At 38.1% G+C, this 23,137-nt stretch overlaps 2 protein-coding genes across 2 annotated transcripts; both read left to right on the top strand.

Annotated features, from left to right (window-relative positions):
- The first annotated feature begins 8,198 nt into the window (after positions 1-8,198).
- LOC142358428 (uncharacterized) lies at positions 8,199-9,284 on the top strand. The gene has a single exon (XM_075409828.1). It carries the CDS (start codon positions 8,199-8,201, stop codon positions 9,282-9,284), a length of 1,086 nt encoding a protein of 361 aa, XP_075265943.1.
- Positions 9,285-9,321: 37 nt separating this feature from the next.
- LOC142358427 (uncharacterized) lies at positions 9,322-10,047 on the top strand. Its single transcript, XM_075409827.1, has one exon. It carries the CDS (start codon positions 9,322-9,324, stop codon positions 10,045-10,047), a length of 726 nt encoding a protein of 241 aa, XP_075265942.1.
- The last annotated feature ends 13,090 nt before the right edge of the window (positions 10,048-23,137 follow it).

The raw sequence follows: 23,137 nt of genomic DNA, 5'->3' as shown, positions 1-23,137 counted from the left end.
TTCCAATTGCCTTTTCATTTTTTTCATTGTAAATCAAATGGTAAACTTTACCTTTCAAAAAAAATGCGACGCGGATTGTTAATTTGAAAGAACTTCCAGGCCGGATGTTGAACTTGTAAAAACTTCGAAGTTGTGAATAATACTTATGAGAGCTTGAGTTTATGACAAAAAAACTTGTAAACAACTTGTAAAAACTCACAAGATAACAATCCGTAACGAGCTTGGTAACTAATAAAGCAATTGTGTTTGAAACGTGCGTTACTAATGTGGTGTATGATATATTAATAAGAGCTCTACAACATTTTTCGCGAACTATGACTGTTTCTTCGAAATATTGCAATTGTTTTTTACTAGGTCATCATGATAATTTTTCTCCAAGAGATTAAATGGGAATTTTAGGTAGGCTATTTTAGAAAAATTTCTGTTTTTATTAGTACCCGGATCGAGGTGTCACCGCCATTCAACTCAAAATTTTGTAAGATAAGCGGTGAATATGGAAAATGTTGTAAGATAAACGCTGAAGGCGGTGAATTTAAATATATCAGTCTGTGAATTCGTTGAAAAAAAAACGTAATCGTTTGTTACCGATGAAATTACATAATTTTACCACTGAATTTAGCGGTGAAACTACATAAATTCACCATTTTGAAAAAAATGTATAAATTATGTGAGATAAATGCGGTGAAATTACATAACTTCACCGCTTAACTTAGTGGCGAAATAACAAATTTACCGCTTAGAGAAAAATGTTAAATTTCTGCGAGATCAGCAAAAAATGCGGTGACATTGCATAACTTCTCCGCTTAATTTATTGGTGAAATAACATAAATTCACCGCTTAGAAAACGTTTTGAATTGTTTTTTGTCCAACAACGTTAAGATACATTTTTTAAGAGACTCACGCAAAATTTACCTACGAATAATCATACATCTTTCTGCTACATTTTTAAGCGGTCATTCTATGTATTTTCACCACTAGAGCAAGCGGTGAGCTAACAAAAAATTGCCATATTTCACCGCTAACATTTGTAATTTCACCATTAATCTTACAAAAAATCAATGCTAATATTTGAAAGAATTTAGAATGAAATTGATTTAAATTCACAACGAACATGCTAGATTTGCGTTAGAAGTGCCCCAGGGGGAGAAGAAGTGGCTGAAATGAAGGAGGTGAGAGATTCAACTCCGTTTAAGGACGATAATATAAAGTACGCCGTGAAGTGTGGTGAATTTTTGTAAGTTCATCGCTTACTCTTGCGCTGAAATTACATATTTTCACCGCATTTCACAGCAAAATTATGTAAGACATTTGCGGTAAAAAAACAATTTTTCACCGCTTATCTTACATATTTTTCCAATTTTTCGTCGACCCAGGTAAGTTTTAGCAAAACTTGAACTCTCACGTTGTCCTCTTTTCACAAGGATGGAAATATGTTGAATGCAGTTGAATAAATATGGTTAACTATACAAGAAGTAAAATAAATAATTTGAAAAATGGCTTTAAAATAACAAAACGAGATTGTCAAACAAAGATGAAAGCCACTTTTGAATGAGATACAACTAAGACGGCTGCGTTCTGAAATTGATTAGAAGTCAAAAAGTCGGTTTTGATGTTTGTTGATTAGATTCATTACTTTAATTGAACGTTAAAGTAGATCAATGATCGGATTGAACAACTGCTTTTCTGTTTTTTAATGTTAAATTGATGTTTTTAGATTTCATTTGGCATTCAAATTAGCATTTAAAAATGTCTTAAATAGATTTTAACAATTAATTTTTTAAATGATAGTATTTATCTATTGATGAGTTAAATTGGATGCAATTTTTATGGATACATGACAAAACACCCAATGCTATTTTATGATAGTTTCATATAAAATCCCACGGGCCTCCGAGGTATGCCAAACGGAATAACTTTACTTTTAAAACTTAATAAATAGACTTGTATTCTGCGTTATCTCTTTTATGCATTTTTAAGATAAATAGTCGTTCTGATAAATTTAAAATTAGGGTAAAATGTTGGGTAAATTTTGGGTATTTTTCATATTGCGTATTTTGCCATTGGATTTGTCGTCATGGCATCGATTCTTCTTTTTTGACCACGCCACAGTATTTGATAAGCTTCGCACTCAAAACGTCATCTCAAAACACATTTTATTTCAATTGACTTCAAGTCCACCTTAAGACTAGAACCAAACGATAATAGCATCATAATTATGTTTGTGCAGCTATATTATAGCAGTGTTTTTTGAAAAAATTTTTGTCAAGGCTTCTAAACAAACAAACCGAATTAGTTGCTTTTAATGTTTATTTAATGGCTTCCAAAGTAAATAAACGGTATCAAATTGAATTCAGATCCCATAATATGGCACAGTTGATGCTACTGCAATCAAGTTGAAGTGATACGGATCAGTTGTATTACCAATTCACTAATTTTTTCGAATTTCTTGTAAGGTCAGTTGAGTCCGTATACGTTGAGATAACTCGAGAGTTAATATTTCATTTGTTTCCAAAATGTTGGAAATCCTTAGTCCTAAAAAACTATGTTTGTGTCACACAGTGAGGACTCAATTGCAAAAGACAACATTTGGTTAAACTTTGTGCATAAGAAGCTAACTCTATTGTTTTTCGGAGAGGTTCAAATCGAAAAATCTGTCTGAAGTTTGAAAGAATGTGAGCTATTGACATTGCTGAGCATCATGTCAAAACTAACGTTACGTTGAGCTGATAAAAGTTGGAGAAGTGCTAAAAAGAACAATTAGCTGTGAAAATCAAATTCATCAATAGCAGGGTCGGTGTTATGCTTGAGAGACAGTGCGTGAACAAAGGCTCTAACTGGGAAGCCGTTGCAATCGTAGTAGTGCTCAAAAACAACCTCTGACGTACTTAAACATTGTCTTCGGATGAGAATCATTAAAATAAATTTAAAGGTACGCAGAAAATTTTCTGTTCGGAAAGAAAGCAGAGAAAAGCTTTTCCAATTTTTTTGTTAAAACGGATCGCTTAAATTAGTTATCCCCCACATTAGAATAAGTTGATTGAAATGTTTTTGCTCTTAGCCTTAGTTTTTGTAATTTTTTCATCTTCACTTACACGTTCTTTAATTCTACCTTACCCTGAAGGTTACGCAATAATTATTTAAACAAACACGTTCGTTCCCAATTAAAATTTTTTCACTTGAATTTCCTTAATTTAGAAACTATATTCTATTATGGAGTCTTGAGAAAATATTATTTTATTTTGCCTTAAATTTTCGAAAATGCCGTAGACATTTTTTGAATAGAGGGAAAGTTGATTTTAAATCCGGAATCTAATTACATAGCTTGTCAGTACTGAAACATTGTATTCCAATTGTATATCGTCGGCCCAGTACTTTATCAGTGTATTATCTTGTGAGCATCTTGCTACCTCATTTTGTGCAGAATTGATCTCATAGATGCTTTTTTCCTGAAAATAGAGTGAGCATCACTGGTTTTGATTGACACAATGTTCATAGGAAAAAAATCATGAAAACTTCAAAAAAAAAAATTGGAGAATGTACCTCTGAGCATGACGATGACTTAAAATCTTAAAACGTTGCACGTGAAGTAATAACTGTAGAAAAAATACCCTCTAAATTCAGTAGATATACAATGAGTGCCTGGAACCTGTCAAAATGTAAACTTTTGGACCGAACTTACAGATTTTGTTTTGGTTTTCATTTCACACGGTAAATGAATTTTGTGTAAATGTCCAACTTTTAGCTCAACGAAAACAGATACGATACATGGCCGATGTAAAGGAACCAAGTTCCTTTATATTTTATCTCCCCTCACACCCTCATTCCCCCCCCCCCCACCTACACTTTCGTCCTCCAAAACCCATTCATTTCCTGATTTACATTCCCCCAACCTATTTCCATTGAAGCTATTTATTTAAGTTGATTTAATTGAAGATGTCAAAAGTGGTTGACATTTTCTTTCAGTATTATTTATAGTAAGGGATTTCCCTTATTTGTATGATGTGTTTATACTTCTATGATGTATTTATAGAAGTTGATTTGCTACCATGGTTGCGATTTTCAGAAATACAAATATTAATGAAAAGTTGTCTTGGTATGCAAGACTTAGGCCGAAGAGCATAAACATTTCTGGCGTATCCTAGGGTCAAAAAAGGACCTTTGAAACTTGCTCGACTCAGACTGGGGAATTTTTGATTTTATAGGTGGGAACTTAGACATTTGACACTTAGCACATTTGAACTCTGGTTTGATAACTTCACATGTTTTAATCAAAAACATCACAATCACAAAAGATCCAACTGATTTTTAATCTGGCTCTAGAAGTGAAGATTGATTTGAGAGTTCTCCTGAGAAAGATGCTTGCGTGGGATGCCTAGTCACGACAGATGGGCTAGCCTTACTTGCAGAATTGAGAGTCTTCATTTCGAAAGTTGGATTTTAATAGGCGTCTAGTTATCGTTGGATCAATATAGTATCTTTCCGCATTAGTTCTGAAAGGAGTAGGTCCTCCTCTAGGTGAAATTTGAAAGCACCACAAACACACACATTAACTTAGGATTAGTTGCAAGGCCTGGTATGCCCTTGCTACCTTAAGGTTTATAGGAACGTGAAGTTATCCCCCCACCAGTGTCAGTAGACACACACAATAGTCAAAAGTTAGCCACCACAGGTTAGGGTTCTTTCAGTCGCGCTCAAAAATGCAACGAAATAAACATCACATATATCTAAGTTTAATATAATTTCACTGATTAGTGAAAAGTTTTAACTCTATACAACTTCTTATTAGCATCACACCTGTTTCAAACATCCCTGATTAGTGATAGCGATAAGCAAAAAACATTAGCTAAGCACAGTAAGCAACAGCCTCATTTAAATAATAGGTATTAACATAACAAAAGATAGAATAGGGCTGTTACAAGGAAACATAGTGCAGTAACAGTGCAGTATAAACTTTGTAAAATAAGAAAAGTCTTCTAAAACAATCAATATGCCAAACAAGTCCAAAGCATCATCAGCAGCAAAGAACAGCCTAACGCAACCACTTCAGTTGAAAGTGGTAGAGTGGAACGCAGTAAAAGACCTCTTCGAAGAACAAATAAATAGTAACGAAGGTCTAAGCATACTACGTGAAACTTTGGAACTCTTGAGGTCTCAAAAAGAGCAGTTAGACAGAAGTTGCAATGAACTCATGAAGCTACAGCTGACAAGTGAAGAGTTGACAGCACTTGCTAATGAATCTGCCGAAAGAAACATAACCATGCTGAAATGCAAACAGAGAGCAAAAGCACACAGAACAGATGCAAGTGACATTGAATCCGCTTTTAACACTTCAGCAGCGCCTTCCTCTAATCTATTAAGAAAACAGTACCCTTTACGCAATAGAGCAATGAAACATCATTTCGCCAGCCGCATCAATCAGGAAAGTAACAACGTTGACTCGTCCCAATCAGAAGACCCTGATAATTCTCAACCTGTTCTGAACATTGAAGAGAGAGAGGAAGGAACCGGGAATTTCTCACAGGGGCACTGAGAACAGATGAACGATCGAGAGAAGAAAACAATGCTCAGGGACAGAGCCGATATGAGGATGAGGACAGCAGAGCAGGGCGTTTGCAAAAACCATGTTCTTTTCGCAACAATAACCAAGCTGCTCCGACCATGAGCCATAGGTACACACCGCAAATCAATCAACTTCCACTGAACAATTTCAGAGGGCCTGATGGACCAAATAACAACGGCTATAACAACAACCTATATAATGGCTTTCCGAGTTTCATACCAGACTGAATGCAACACCAAGCACTGATGTTACAGAATACAATGAGTTTGCCTAAGATATCAATTAATAATTTCACAGATGATCCTTTGAAATGGCACCAGTGGTTCAGTTTCTTTCACAACAAAGCAACCATTCACAACGTCACTGGCCTCTCAGATGCTCAAAAAATGACCTACCTCCAACACTCCGTAACGCATAAAGCAAAAGACTCCATAAGTGGATATTCCTACAATGGGGACTACTACCATGAAGCCATCGCTTAACTGACCAGAAAGTTTGGCAAACCAGAGTATATTGTCGCTGCATACCTCGATCCATTTGAGAAGTGGCCAAAACCCAGATTAGATGAACCAAACTCATTTGTGAGCTTCTCATCTTTCTTGAGGAGACTTGTACAAACCTTTCGGCTCCACAACTTCGAAGCTGGTCTTTAGCTGTCTTGAGAATAGCCTGAGACAAACTGAACGCTACCATGATAAACAGATGGAATCAACACAAAAGAAGCCAAGCCTTGCTGCAACCTAACCTTACCCACTTTGCTTATTGGATTGATTCCTACGCAGAGGCGTGCGAGGACATCTCCCCACAACGGAACCAGAGTGAAGAATTTTTCTAGAAGGGGGCCAACAGATGTGTCATGTCAACTCTGCTCACAAAACCACAACCTTGGTCGTTGACTCGAATACTTGCTGAGATGCAAACAGAGCAAAAGCGCACAGAACGGATGCAGGTGACACTGAATCTGCTTTTAACACATCAGCAGTGCCTTCCCCTAGTCAACTGAGAAAACAGTACCCTTTACGCAATAGAGCAATGAAACACCGGTTTGCAAGCCGCAACAATCAGGGAACTAACAACGATGACTCGTCAGACAAAATAAGTACACATCACAAAATCAACAAACACTGAACAATTGTACCGGACCTGTTGAACACAATAACAACGCCTATAACAGCAACCTATACAATGGCTTCCCGAGTTTTCCACCAGACTGAATGCAAACCAAGCACTTATGATACAGAGCACATTGAGTTTGCCCAAGATTTCAATTGACAACTTCACAGGTGGTCCTCCGAAATGGCATCAGTGGTTCAGTTTCTTCAAAGGAACCGTTCACAATCACAGTGGCCTCTCAGACGCCCAAAAAATGACATACCTCCAAATAACTGTAACACATAAAGCAAGGGATTCCATAGGTTGATACTCCTACAATGGGGACTACTACCATGAAGCCATCGCTGAACTGACCAGAAAGTTTGAGAAACCACAGCACATTGTCGCTTTATACCTGGATCAATTGGAGAAGTGGGCGAAACCCAGACTGGACGAACCAAACACTTTTGTGAGCTTTTCATCTTTCTTGAGGAGAATGGTAAAAACACTCAGGCTTCACAACTTTGAAGCTGATTTGAAGTCTTCAGCTGTCTTGAGAATGGCCAGAGACAAACTGAACCCTAACAAGATAATCAGATGGAATCAACACACAAAAAGCCATGGCTTGCTTCAACCTAACCTTACCCACTTTGCTGATTGGATTGACTCCTACGCAGAGGCGTGCGAAGACATCTCCCCACAATGGATCCAGAGAACCAGAGTGAGCACTTTTTCTAGAAGGGGGCCACCAGATGTGTCATGTCAACTCTGCTCACAAAATCACAACCTTGGTCGTTGATCCGAATACTTAGAAAAGTCAATGTATGACCGACAGGGTTGTGTGAGGAGGTTCAATCTCTGCCCTAACTGTCCAAGAGCTCACGAAAATAGTCTGTGCCGATCGAAAACAAGGTGCGTTGTGGACAGATGCAATGGCTTCCATCACTCAACCTTCCATAGGACTGATGCAAGGCATCAGCAACAAAGTGCACAACCAAGTGGGAAATGGAATCAAAGCTCACAAATTAGTACATTCAGAAACCAAACAAACTAAAACCAGTCAAACTATGGACGTAACTTTAATAATGGAAACCCAAGGCAGCGAATGAGTACAAACTACAACCAATAGAATGGAAACATGAACAGACAATGTGGATCTAATAGCAGCACTTCTCACAGGGGCATCTGGAACAGAAATGGTTTTCATCCTCAACCGATTAACGCGCAGAACAACAACAACAGACAGCAGAGTAGCAATCAGCGCACTGTAGCCCAACAGCAGGCAACTACTCCGCATCAAAACTACACTTGCAGCAACCAACAGGAAACTTCATGGATCAGACCGCAGATACAATTGCAGGCGATACCAGTAACACTTTTCAACAGAGATCTTTGCATTGAAACCTACGCTTTGTTGGACAGTGGCAGTGACAACACTCAAATAACACAGAAGGTTGTTGATGCACTTCAAGTTCAACAACCGAAAGACATAAACCTACCACTAGCTTCACTTCACGGTGAACACTGATTTAAAACAGCAGATGTCATGATCGGCATAGGAGCTTTGTGCAGCAGTTGTCCTGTGATCAGAATCCCTGTGTACGCAACAGCAATGGAAGAGTTTCGGATGCCAAGAGTTCCAATTGAAATGTTGAATGAGATCTGCAGAGACCATTTTCACCTCCAGAACATAAGATTTCCAGCAATCAGACACAACCGGATCGGAATTATGATTGGAGCAGATGCATTCACAGCAACGGTTCCCCGACAGTTCACAACAGGACCCAATGGCACCCCATACGGAGTCAACACTCTGCTTGGCTGGACACTGACAGGGCCCATTCCTCAGAGGTACACGCAGAAGAGAGTCGGACAGTCAAACAGCACAAGCATAAAACTTTTCAATCATATCAGGAGACGACAAGACGATCCAGATGAAGATCTTCTCCAACTCTTCTGGACAATTGAAGGAGTGAACTTCAATCAGTGTTCTTCAAAGGGACAATCTGCAGATGACAAAGAAGCTCTGTCCATCCTCAATGATACCATAAAACACATTGGTGACAGATACCAGATTGGACTTCCATTGAAGAAAGACATCACACTCCCTAATAATTACTTCATGGCCAAAGTTCAGTGGCACGCTCTGCAGCAGAGACTGGAGAGGGACACAAACTTGAGAGACCGATACGAGGAAACAATAAAAAAAGACTTGAATAAGAACTACATTACAACTGCAGACCCCGGTTGCAGACACACCATCTGGTACCTTCCCCATCACCCAGTGATCAACAAACAGAAACCAGACAAAATCCACAGAGTCACAAACGCTGCTTCCAAATATAGGGGAATCTCACTCAATGAGGCATTGCTGACAGGGCCGGATCTACTCTGCAACCTGCATGGCCTTCTTCTCTGCTTCAGACAGTACTCAGTGGCAATCACAGCTGACATCGAGGCGATGTTCACGCAAATTGGCATCCAACCACAAGACCAGGACTATCACCGTTTTTGTGGACAGAGGGTGGCAGTGAAAAGACCTTCAAATACAATTGACTCATTTTTGGAGCCTCATGCTCACCTTCTTGTGCGATCTTCGTGCGATCTTTGTTCTGCAGAAGTGTGCAAATGACCACAAACAAGAACATCCAGAGGCCTACACATCAATCATGCAGCAGTTCTACATGGATGATTTTATGCAGACCTACCCTTCTGAAGAGGAGGCCCGCAGAAGTGCAGAGGAGATCAAACCTTTTTTTTATACAGGAGGATTCAATCTGACAAAGTTCCTGTGCAACAAATCAGCCGCATTACAAAACCTACTGGAAGAGGACAAGGCAGAAATTAAAGCCCAAAGAATACTTGGTCAGACGTGGGACCCCAAGACTGACAAATTGATGTTTGCAAAACCAAAGCTTATTTACACAGGACAACAGATGACTCAAAGAAAGGTTCTTTCAATGACAGCTTCTCTGTTCGATCCAGTTGGACTGATTTTACCCTTTGCCATCAGAATTAGATGCATTCTCCAAAGAATCATTAAAGAGGGAAGAAACTGGGATCAACCTGTGTCAGAATGCTACCAGCAGGAACTACCGGAGTGGATGGATGAGCTCGGCAGCATGACTTCAATCCAAATTCCTAGATGCTTGATTCCCAACACCAATGGAACCCATCATTTTCACACATTCAGTGATGCCTCAATGAGTGCAATTGCTGCCATAGTTTATGTGAGGACAACCAACGCCGATGGATCTTGCACATCACAATATGTGATCAGCGAAACAAAGGTGGCACCGATCAAGCAGCTGAGCATTCCAAAACTGGAATTGGAAGCAGCAACACTTGGAGCAGAGCTGGCTGGGTTCTGTGAGAGCAAGATGACAAAACCATAACCTCAAAACACTTTTGGACAGATAGCACTGCTACACTTGGATGGATACAATCCAAGCAAAGACAGAAGATGTACATTGCCAACAGATGGACCAAAATTCATGAGAATTCCAACCCAGACAACTGGAGACACATCCCTGGAAAGATGAATCCCGCTGACCACGGCACACGAGGCCTCACCCCATCAGACATACCAAATCTGTGGCTTCAACCACCGGACTTTCTAAACACACCTCAAGACTCCTGGAATTTTGCAGAGGACAGTGATCCCCACATATGCGCTACACAAGCGACACATCTTCAACCGCCGGTCATTGAGGTTGAAAAGTTTTCAACATGGAGTCGACTACTCAACTCTACTAGATTGGTGTTCCAGGCAATAAGACGCTTCAAGGCAAAACTCCGAACTAGAAGACAAAACGAGTCACCTGGGACCTCCAACACCAACTACCTGGGGTGTTCCTCCAACAGGAACTACCTCATCAAAATTTCCCAAAATGAAATGTTCTCAGGAACAGTTTCTGCACTGTTGAAGGGAGACAATCTTGAGAAAGGAGACAAGCTGATGCCCTTCACTCCCTTTCTAGATGACATTGGACTGTTGAGGGTAGGAGGAAGACTCAACGAGGCTCCTCTAAACTACAGTGCCATACATCCCCTCGTTCTTCATAGCTGGAGCAGAATTGCAAGGCTGTTGATTGAAAAGGCGCACCATGACTGTGGCCATCAGGGCGTGGAACATGTGAAGGCTTCGGGATTGTAAAGGAACCAACTTCCTTTATATTTTATCTCCGCACACACACACACACACAAACACATAAAAAAACTCAATATCAGAAAGAAAACTTATGTGCTTTATTTTATTGTTTACATTTTCATTTCAAATGTTGCCTTTTGTTGCCGGGAGTGTAAAGGAACCAAGTTCCTTTATAGTTTATCTCCCTTCACACCTTCAATTTCCTCCCCCCACCTACACTTTCGTCCTCCAAAACCCATTCATTTCCTGATTTCCATTCCCCCAACCTATTTCCATTGAAGCTATTTATTTAAGTTGATTTTACTAAAGAAGTGGTTGACATTTACTTTCAGTATTATTTATAGTGAAGGATTTCCCGTTTTTAACCACAACTTGTGTGCCAACGGCGCGTCTTTTGGTTCACACTATTGTCGACTTTAAATTGATGCTATTTTTTTTCCAGGCAATTATTATTGCAATAATTATTATTGCAATTATCATTGCCTAGTTTATTATTTTCCAGGCAATAAGACGCTTCAAGGCAAAATTCCGAACTAGAAGACAAAACGAATCACCTGGAACCTCTAACACTGACAATTTTGCATCAGATGAGAACAAGGCAAGGAATTACATCATCAAAATGTCCCAAAACGAGTTGTTCTCAGGAACAATTTCTGCACTGTTGAAGGGAGACAATCTTGAGAAAGGAAAAAAGCTGATGCCCTTCACTCCCTTTCTAGATGACATCGGACTCTTGAGGGTAGGAGGAAGACTCAACAAGGCACTTCTAACCTACAGTGCGAAACACACCTCGTTCTTCATAGCAGGAGCAGAATTGCAAAGCTGTTGATTGAAAAGGCGCACCATGACTGTGGCCATCAGGGCGTGGAACATGTGAAGGCTCCGGGAGTGTAAAGGAACCAACTTCCTTTATATTTTATCTCCCCCCCCACACACACACATAAAAAACTCAATATCAGAAAGAAAACTTATGTGCTCTATTTTATTGTTTACATTTTCAATTCAAATGTTGCCTTTTGTTGCCGGGATTGTAAAGGAACCAAGTTCCTTTATATTTTATCTCCCCTCACACCCTCATTTTCCTCCGCCCACCTACAATTTTGTCCTCCAAAACCCATTCATTTCCTGATTTCCATTCCCCCAACCTATTTCCATTGAAGCTATTTATTTAAGTCGATTTTATTGAAGAAGTAGTAAGGGATTTCCCGTTTTTAACCACAACTTGCGTGCCAATGGCGCGATTTATGATGTATTTATAGAGGTTGATTTGCTACCATGGTTGCGATATTCAGAAATACAAATATTAAAGAAAAGTTGTCTTGGTATGCAAGACTTAGGCCGAAGAGCATAAACAGCCCATGATATGCAATTGGAGTACAAAGTTTCGGTACTAATTTGTTACTAAGGTTCGGATAAGTCCTCTTCTGTAATGCTAAACGTTTTATGCGTATATGTGTTTTTATTTTACCTATGTTTGAAGAATTCGTTAGCAGACGGTAAAATGTGACCCGATACCTGATTTTGCGTCTTTTGGTTCACACTATTGTCGATTTTAAATTGATGCTAGTTTTTTTTAACAAAGCTGTGAGGTCGGTTGAACGATTGGACAAAACTTCAGAATTAGATCAGTACGTGCAAGGTTCGTTTCAGAAACTGGTCAGTACGTGAAGGTTGCATTTCAAAACCAGGTCAAAACCAAAAACAGAATTTGCAGGATGACGCAGGATTTACCCAGTGTGCAGTTTTCATTGCCGGGAGCATTTTCAGACTTCGACTTCGCTTTTACTACGCTTTAGAGTAAACTGAGAGATTTTCTTCTGCATCTTATCATGAAAAGTCTAAACTATGACATGATTTTACCATTGGTTGGTGTAAAAAAAATATACAGAACTGAAAACAATAGTTCAGTATTGATTTTTTCGGGAGTCAAGTCCGGGTAGTACTTAAACTGTTTAGGTAGTGGTGACGCTAATTGACAAATTAGCGTTGAGTTCGCTTTAGCTAGGTGTAAAATGTAGTAAAATGACATGGGAGAGGGATAGTAAGTTAGATAATTTAGGTCAAGTTAATTAAGTTAAGTTAGGTATTTGAATTTAGCTTTCTGTTATTAAGGGTTATTGTTTCGAAGGCGCCAGGGAGGAGAGTTGAGTGATATATCTTAAAAAAACAAATTGATGAACAAAAGCATATTGAGCTGTCGATATATTTCGTTTACTTAGCAAAGTTGTATTTTTGCATCAGGCCAAAGTCGAAATGAGTGATTTAAATTTAGAAGTCAACTAGAGAGCGAAGATTTGAGGTGAACTAGATTCTTCGAATAGAATTGGAATTTCAATTTGAAGTAAATGAAAGTGCAATTTAAAATTTGCAAAATAATGGGCATTCCCAAACCTGTTACCTTCAACTTTTTAAGTTATGTTCATCATTGGAATCTGAAAATTAGTGGAGATGTTGCCCTAATGATTGTCCATATATAATGGGAATGCGGGGCCGCTTACAAGTTTTTGATCTGAGTTATTTAAGTAGAGTTCTGCTGATTTAGAGTAAAAAAGGCAATCTATTGGTTTTTTGAAATGCCACCAAGCAGATCTTGGCCGCCCTCCCCTTGGAGGTTATATTAAGCGGACGTTTACCAAATTTTAATGGCATGTGCACTCAATGCTCCTCTCAGGCTGGTATACCTTTTGGACCAATCCGAACACCCAACTCCGAGTAATTAGCACCGGAAGTGACGTGATTGGAAGGTTTTCGATATTTTGAATGGAAAAATGACTGTTCGAGTATGATATAAGGGTAACTATGAGTTGCAATGGTTATTAAATCCAGAGTACTGTATGGGATGATCATGGAAAAGGGTTAGGATAAATTTTGGTGTCTTTTGCGGTAAGTAGGCCGTTTTTTTGCCGGAAAACAGTTAGCACTTAAATTGAAATAGCACTTTCTCGAAAAATTGAAGTTGGATTGACCTGAAATTGTGGGAATAGACTAATTTGGCTATGAGGAATCCAATTTTGAGATCGGAGTTGACCCCAGACCACTGGTGCTGCGGAACGTAAAATTTGAACTGCTCGTGGAGTATTGGTAGCAGCCGTATGAATTTTGGAGTGTAAGTGTATATTTTCAGGGGGTTTCGATTGTTGATATTCTAAACCCCAGATTTTGACCGGAAGTCGGTGCTTCGGGACGACCCGAGAGCCGAAAACCGGAAATTGACGTTTTGAGCGGCCGAATGACTTTGAAATGGTATTAATATGATAACCTGAGACAGTTAGTGACAAAAAAAAACCACCCCGGTCAATTTTGACGAACTCGGATATTTCGGGTTTCGATACCCACGACTCGTTAAAACATCTTCAAATTGCAAACGACTCGCAACGGCTGATCCGTTGGTCATAAAACTTGACAGGAAAGTTGATGGTACCCTATAAATACTAGAAAACTTTACCCGAAGATGTTTTGACCACTACTTCGCAAGTTATTAAGTTTTGAAATTTGGAGTCATCCGGGAGGTCGATTAAAAGTGTGTGCAGTCATTGCTCGTGTTCTAGTGGAAGTTAGGTCATGAGATTTTGTAAGTAGGTGCAACTATAAGAGACCTTTCCGTGACAATAATTAGTTTTATCAACTTGACCCCTCATTTTGGATGGGTGACCTTTGGATGACCCCTACAGGTCAAATTTTGGGCTTTCAGAAATTTTAGACTTTTCGGCGGTTTTTAACTGGTGAATTGCATGAAATAGTTTCAATATTGGAAATTACAATTGATCGTTGGTTTAGGGTTGAGTTTAGTTATTTATTCAACACACAATTTTTGACAGGGATTGATTGCAGCTAGTTAATTTTACAGCGGAAATGAAGGTATAAGAACTTTTCAGAGCAACGTTCAATGTTTACTAAGCAAAAACTGATTGACATGTCAAGTACAAATATGAGATAACGTGGAGTGGATTTGTTTACATAAGAGTCCAAAGGTCGTATACTTAAGATAAGGAGAAAGTTGAACAATGGTTGGTAGCAGTTAAATGACAGAGCATAATTTGATATTGGTTTGTTTGCATAGCAAACAAAGCCCTCCTACAGAATGTATTAGATTTAAAGTTAAAGTTGCAATGTTTACTTAAGAGATTAAGTTTTGTTTGCTTATGATAAGAGCGTATTGATTGAGTATAAATTGAAGTGACACAGAAATTTTGAGAGAGAGAGAGAAAGATTTTGGAGATTTTGGGAGAACTTCAGAAGTATGGATTCGCACAAATGAGATAAAGCAGTTGGTTTAGTGGGACTAAAATCTAAAAGATGGTGTGAAAAGCAAATAAGAGATTGAGATTGAGACTTAACTCTGGAAGTTTGTAATCGCATGACCAGTTGGGATAATGTAAGCGTTTTTGATTTAGTTCATTTGGGAAGTGAACCACGGTTATTGCTATTATTATATTAATTACTATTATAAATTGTCATGAATTTGTCTTTTCCATTGATATACAAGTAATTCTCTTACCTTTGTTATCCATATAAGTAGAATTGATATTACGAGAACCATTGTGAATTAACTTATTTCAATGCAATCTAATTTGCAACAGCATACAAGAGTGGAAGAGCGGAAAATTCAGAGTAACAAAGTAACGCTTGCTCCACCAATTCAAAACCGTTGGTTTATTTTATTTGATCGATCCTCTGGGCGACAGAGTCTCCTCACTGTTGAGCCTAGCAGAAATTCAGAAGATGACATTGGCGCTCCTGGGTGTGCTTCGTTTCTTTGTTTTTTTTGCTGTCGATTATCTTCCAATTAGTTGAAGAGCGTGCGACATTTTTCGTTGGAGAAACTGCTGAGAGCACACCGACAGTTGACTTAAGTTTGCGGTTTGGTTTACCAATAGTTTGACTATGTTTGGTTATCAGTTGGTGAAGCGTTTTTCTTCACGAGGCTACCAAATTCGGGAAGATTGAAGTGAACATTATTTGAGCAGTGGCATGAAGCTAGGATGGACAGAAGAAGAGATGATGAAGTGGTTGCCTACAAAATTGTGTGAGTGGGCCTTGAATGCAGTAAGTGATTTACCAAGAGATTATTGGCAGTCGACTTCCAGGAAGCAAGCATGGACACTGACCGAGACATTGTATCAGTTTGATATACGATTGTCTGACAATCCACGTTTCTATGAGCGATTTATTTGTTAGAGGAAAAGCGGGAAGTAGGGTGGAATTCAAAGAAACCAGAGATACTGTTGATCAGAGAACACAACAGCAGTGTTCTCAAAGGCAGGTGATTGATACAAGTAGCGTTGACACTTTACTAACGGATGAATTTTGGCAACCTGGGTCCCGCTGTGTTGTATCAAGACAATCAAGAAAAGGAGCATTTGGTAAAGATCTGTTTGGAGAAGTGGAAGATACGAGAGTTGCTGGGAGTTCTAGTAGAAGAAGAATACCAGCTTACGGCGATGAAGTGGAAACTGGAAATGAGGTCGAGTTTACGGAGGAATTTTGTGGTCAAATGACTCATGAAACTTGTAAAGCAGTGCTTAGCGAATATGAAAACAGTGGCTTCAGAAAAATTCATACAGAGGAAAAAATCATTGAGCGCAGTGTTGAGTCTTGTGGACCAGATGAGCATCATGCCATGAAAAAGGATTGTGTACTGTCACCAGAGTCTGGGGAGCTAAGCGATGAACAGTCGGATGATGACAATTTGTTTGAGGATATTTCGGATACAGATTTTTCGGATGTAGAGGAATTTGATGTCAACGATGCGAGAAGCAAGACAGGTTTTGCCGCGAGTTTGAAATCAGTAGCATGCGACAACGTAACTGCAATAGCAAGCGATTTTGGTGGTGGTGGTGTCAAAGCTAACAGAAACGATATGTTGGGAGCCTGGGCCTTGGTGGAGTTAAAGATAGGGGGTTCGGACCAGAAGTTATACAACTCAACAAAAGTGGCTGATGAGACACAAATGTGTACAACATAGCACACTTTGGAGAATTGGACAAGTTCAGGGGGAATTGATCGTGAGTTGGTATGTGGCACACAGATGGGTCAAAACGATAAGGCATCAAGTGACTGAAGTAATTTTTAACAGTTGGGAAAGGAGTTGGAGGAATGGGTGCAATCGCAATTGAACGAAAGTCAATCTAATGATAGTGTTTTGGTCGAACCAACGGATGAGCATCAAGAGGACAGTGCTGGAATTGACAGAACAGGGAAATCCGATCACAATTCAAAGATTACAGTGTTGCACAGTTGGGTTCGTGACGAGCAACAGCCTAGGAGGGAAGTCTCTGGCGAGTTTTTGAGGGAAGTTAAGCAAACAGTGGATAGAGGGATTGCATCGCGATTTCCGGAGATTGCGAAGATGTTGCTGAAGAACCGATAGTTGAGCCGGGAAACAAAAAGGAACCGTTTGGAAGCATCAGGACAGCAGTTATGGCAGGATTACAGGAGAAATGGTAGCTATAGTAGAAGAAGAGGTGGACATCCATTCAAACATCAGAGGAAGAAGGATTTTTTGTACAGGTGCACGAGCGTATGATGAGAGGACGTTGACAGCTAGGTTATTCAAGCCTTTTTAACCAATTTTTGCCTATATTATTTTATATTGGTTTGTTAGGACAAGTTGATCAAGAACTATAGCCTTTTAAAAAGCCTTTTTATAGCCTTTTTTTAGCCTTTTTAAAAAATAAGATGATATAGGGAAATGTATAGTTCTTGTATATCTATTTTTAAATTTGTTTTTACTTTAGTGATTTTGAGATTCCCGGGGAGGATATATATCAGAGGCAATAGAGTTTGACCAAAAATCAATCTTGATGAATTAGGTAGAATATAAAAAATGTAAAAATGCGAAATTGTTCTCAAATCTCATTTAATCAACAGCTATTCAAAATTTTAGTGCAGTTAGTTTATGTTAACCCGGAGCTAAAACTAAATGATTCACTTCACTAGCTAGGTTGACTGTTGTTAAACTACGTAGGAGTAGGTCAATCGGGTCACAGGATAACGGCTTGCAATTATTCGGGAGAATAATAATCTAGGAGGGAGGAGTGTAGAATTTAGTAAAATGATATGGGAGAGGGAGAGTAAGTTAGATAATTTAGGTAAAGTTAATTAAGTTAAGTTAGGTATTTGAGTTAAGCTTTCTGTTATTAAGTGTTATTGTTTCGAAGGCGCCAGGGAGGAGAGTTGAGTGATATATCTTAAACAAACAATTTGATGAACAAAAGCATATTGAGCTGTCGATATATTTCGTTTACTTAGCAAAGTTGTATTTTTGCATCAGGCCAAAGTCGAAATGAGTGATTTAAATTTAGAAGTCAACTGGAGAGCGAAGATTTGAAGTGAACTAGATTCTTCGAACAGAATTGCAATTTCAATTTGAAGTAACTGAAAGCGCAATTTAGAATTTGCAAAATAATGCGCATTCCGAAACCTGTTACCTTCAACATTTTAAGTTATTTTCATCATTGGAATCTGAAAATTTGTGGAGATGTTGCCCTAATGATTGTCCATATATAATGGGAATGCGGGGCCGCTTACACCTTTTTGATCTGAGTTATTTAAGTAGAGTTCTGTTGACTTAGAGTAAAAAGGCAATCTATCGGTTTTTTGAAATGCCACCAAGCAGATCTTGGCCACCCTCCCCCATGGAGGTTATATTAAGCGGACGTTTACCAAATTTTAATGGCATGTACAACCAATGCTCTTCTCAGGCTGGTATACCTTTTGGGCCGATCCGACCACCCAACTCCGAGTAATTAGCACCGGAAATGGTGTGATATGAAGGTTTACGATATTTTGAATGGAAAAATGACTGTTCGAGTATGATATAAGGGTAACTATGAGTTGCAATGGTTATTAAATCCAGAGTACTGTATGGGATGATCATGGAAAAGGGTTAGGATAAATTTTGGTGTCTTTTGCGGTAAATAGGCCGTTTTTTGCCGGAAAACAGTTAGCACTTAAATTGAAATAGCACTTTCTCGAAAAATTGAAGTCGGATTGACCTGAAATTGGGGGAATAGACTAATTTGGCTATGAGCAATCCAATTTTGAGATCGGAGTTGACCCCAGACCAAACTGAAGATGTTTACCCGAAGATGTTTTGACCACTACTTCGCGAGTTATTAAATTCTGAAATTTGGAGTCAACCAGGAGGTCGATTAAAAGTGCGTGCAGTCATTGCTCGTGTTCTAGTGGGAGTTAGGCCATGAAATTTTGTAAGTAGGTGCAACTATGAGAGAACTGTCCGTGACAATAATTAGTTTTATCAACTTGATCCCTCATTTTGGATGGGTGACCTTTGGATGACCCCTAGAGGTCAAATTTTGGGCTTTTAGGATTTTTAGACTTTTCGGCGGTTTTTAACTGGTGAATTGCATGAAATAGTTTCAAAGTTGGAAATTACAATTGATCTTTGGTTTAGAGTTGAGTTTAGTTATTTATTCAACACACGATTTTTCACAGGGATTGATTGCAGCTAGTTAATTTTACAGCGGAAATGAAGGTATAAGATTTTTTCAGAGCAACGTTCAATGTTTACTAAGCAAAAACTGATTGACGTGTCAAGTGCAAATATGAGATAACGTGGAGTGGATTTGTTTACATAAGAGGCCAAAGGTCGTGTACTTAAGATAAGGAGAAAGTTGAACAATGGTTGGTAGCAGTTAAATGACAGAGCATAATTTGATATTGGTTTGTTTGCATAGCAAACAAAGCCCTCCTACAGAATGTATTAGATTTAAAGTTAAAGTTGCAAGGTTTACTTAAGAGATTAAGTTTTGTTTGCTTATGATAAGAGCGTATTGATTGAGTATAAATTGAAGTGACACAGAAATTTTGAGAGAGAAAGAGACTTTGGAGATTTTGGGAGAACTTCAGAAATTTGGATTCGCACAAGTGAGAAAAGGCAGTTGGTTAAGTGGGACTAATCTTTAAAAGATGGTGTGAAAAGCAAGGAAGAGATTGAGATTGAGACTTAACTCTGGAAGTTTGTAATCGCAAGACCAGTTGGGATACTGTGAGCGCTTTTGATTTAATTCATTTGGGAAGTGAACCACGGTTATTGCTATTATTATATTAATTACTTTTATAAATTGTCATGAATTTGTCTTTTCCATTGATATACAAGTACTTCTCTTACCTTTGTTATCCATATAAGTAGAATTGATATTACGAGCCCCATTGTGAATTAACTTATTTCAAGGCAATCTAATTTGCAACAGCATACAAGAGTGGAAGAAGGGAAATTGCAGCGTAACAAAGTAACGCTTGCTTCACCAATTCAATACCTTTGGTTTATTTTATTTGATCGATCTTCTGGGCGACAGAGTCCCCTCACTGTTGAACCTAGCAGAAATTCAGAAGACGACACTAGGGTAGTGGGGATTTAATATACTGGTGTAATTGGAATAGTTTAAACTTTTTTACGCATAACTTTTTTAAATTGGTGAATATTAGTCAATGCTTAATGCTCTCATAATAAAAACTATTTATATTTTTTGCTAAAAAGCTCCAATGTTAAGGACAAATGAAGTCAACAGTTTTGGGGCCGAGTTGTCGGGCAAATGTAGTTTTGATTAATTTTGATTTGAATATTTTGGATTTGAATAAAATATCATTTGGTATTTGTCGTGAAAATATTTTAAGGTATCGAGATACCATAAGAATCCAAGTTTAGAGTTTTAATGTATTCCTATCAGATCACATTAGATGACATCAAATCGAAGCTGAGAACGCCCAAATTTAAAGCAACTTTTTGAACCACAAGTGCAGGCCCCGGGGCTGCTCTACATAGCTAAAGGTGCCCCCGACTCACATTGGGCTGGATCGCATCAAACGTTTGACTGATAGTTTTATAGATAACTTCGTATTCAATTGTATGTTAATGCAGAATTTGCAATCGCTGAACAAACTAGCCCCAAAGTTTTGCTTAAGCACTTGCGAGAAAAACCTAATAAACAATTTAAGAGAAAGTTATGAAAATTGACAATCCAAATTCATATAACTCATAAAATTTGACCGTGTCGACGCGTGTTTTTGATCGGTTTAGAAACTGTAAATCGAGAACCGATATCAATTTTATTACCTTATAGAACCCTGTTTAAACTTCATGGAGAATTTCAAATTTATATCGCCAGCAGTATATACATAAATATCCATTTACGTTTGTAGATAGTTAAATAAAGATTATTGAATACAAACAGGAGTTTCTAAACCGCTTTCAGGATTAACCACTGCTTTTCAATTTGGAACTTAGCCAGGTTTGAATTCACCGGGAGCCAAATTTATTTGAAAGATCGTCGATTTTGTATTTTGAAAGCTGAAACAAGGGCTTAACTATATTCCTAAGGCGGTATCGTGTGATATAATCTGAACTTGGCCGAAAAAAACGGTGGAATAATTACCCTCCCTCTTGACCCCTGGGAGGGGTCAAGAAATCTTAATCTAAAATCTTGAACAATTTTGTCCTTTGTTGTTCCAGCTATGGTGAAAAAAGTTTTTCTGCTCATAACAGAATTCTTTTTCAACGCTGTAAAAGTTATGTTGCTTAACTGTTAATAAATTATTTCAATAAATTATGTTGTTAACTGTCAATAAAACAGCTCTTCGAGTTGTTTAGTTTTCCAAATAGTTACAGCGGGTACAGAAATTGAGTTGGGCTTTCGGCTAGAAATGGTATCACGACAAGCGGTCTGAAATGAGAATTTGGTGAGAATTGTAACGAGCGTTTGTCAGAATGGAAATGGAAATTGGTCTCTTGAAACTAGAAGTATAAACAAGGCCGTTTCCAACATTTTGTTTGAATGGAATCGTTCTCTCCAAATCTAATGCACTTCAGATAGTGGTGGCGTGAAATCTTTACTTGTTCAATCGACGCATTCACTGAAGATAATGACGTCAAAGACATGTCGCGCCCGTCACCAGAAGAAAGAGAAGAATTTCTTCATGCGCTGTGAAAATTTTAGCTGGCAACGAAACATAGGAGCAAACTATAACTATGCTGATATTTCACAGAATGCAACGATTTTTTTTTGGGTGGGGGGCAAAAAAACTGTAATCAGAGGCCCAATCAAAAGTAGATTTTTTCTGCTCAAACTATTTACATTGAATAGATATCTTGGTGGACAAACGCCAAATTATTATACTTTGAATTGCATAAGTTAAATCAAATTGTACTGAAGTGTGCTACACTCAGTAACACTATTTGATAATCTTAGTGCTATTTTGAGAATTTACGTTATAGTGCGTGAAGCACAAACTTGATTTGGACAAAGTCCTTTTTAGCGTGTGAACAAATTACTAAGTAGTTTTGAATAAGCTACTATTTTAAGATCACTAACTAAAACTGAGAATACTATGACGTGATATTATCACGCCACACAGATAACACCAATTTAACCTTGGTAACTCTGTCGACACTCGTTATCTCTATCCAATAGGATACTAGATAACCACGTGTCCGCAAGTATAAAAGGAGCTTGCACGCTCAACCACCAACACTTTTTGGTCCCTGATAACTTCTGATTTAAAATCATACTCCCGTATTGCTCCCTTTCTCAATCTCAGCTTACTTGAGATATTTTTCTAACTTAGAATATTTTGTGACTTCTTCTTAACTAAGAACTCTCTAAGTCATAAAATATTAACTTAGCACAAAATTGGAAATCAGGTAAGTTTAACTTAACTTCTCTAAGTTATAATTTAACATCTCTTAAACTCTATCTAAGTTACAAGTTAACTTAGAATAACTCAACCTGTACTATCTAGTGCTATCTCAGTCTTAACAACTTTAACTATTCTATCCCTTCATGCTCGGTTCATATTTGATGCTGTTTAACATAACTTATTATTTCATATTTGCATTTAACTTTATTTATTACTTAACTATATACCAAGAGTAGAACTAGGGGTTGAACTCTCAAGTTATACATGTGGTCCCGCGATTAACCCCGTCGTTTATGTATCTAATGTACGGACCAGCAGTATAAATGGTGGTCCCAGAGAGGCTACTTCAATTTAACTTGTTCAATTAATACAGAGAGGCTACTTCAATTTAACTTGTTCATTTAATAGAGAGAGGCTACTTCAATTTAACTTGTTCAATTAATACAGAGAGGCTACTTCAATTTAACTTGTTCATTTAATAGAGAGAGGCTACTTCAATTTAACTTGTTCATTTAATATAGAAAAGGCATTCTCAATTTAACTTGTTCATTTAAACTATCAGAGAAGCCTGCCTAAATTTAACTTGTTCACTTATTGTAGAAAAGCCATTAAATTAACTTGTGTAAGTTAACTAGTCAAAGGGCTTCTCACTAAAATCCTTTTTTGATTTTGATTTA

Source organism: Convolutriloba macropyga, unplaced genomic scaffold, assembly GCF_964194025.1.
Source record: "Convolutriloba macropyga unplaced genomic scaffold, txConMacr16.3 SCAFFOLD_1062, whole genome shotgun sequence".
Lineage (NCBI taxonomy): Eukaryota > Metazoa > Xenacoelomorpha > Acoela > Convolutidae > Convolutriloba > Convolutriloba macropyga.
This window is presented reverse-complemented; position numbering and strand designations above follow the sequence as displayed.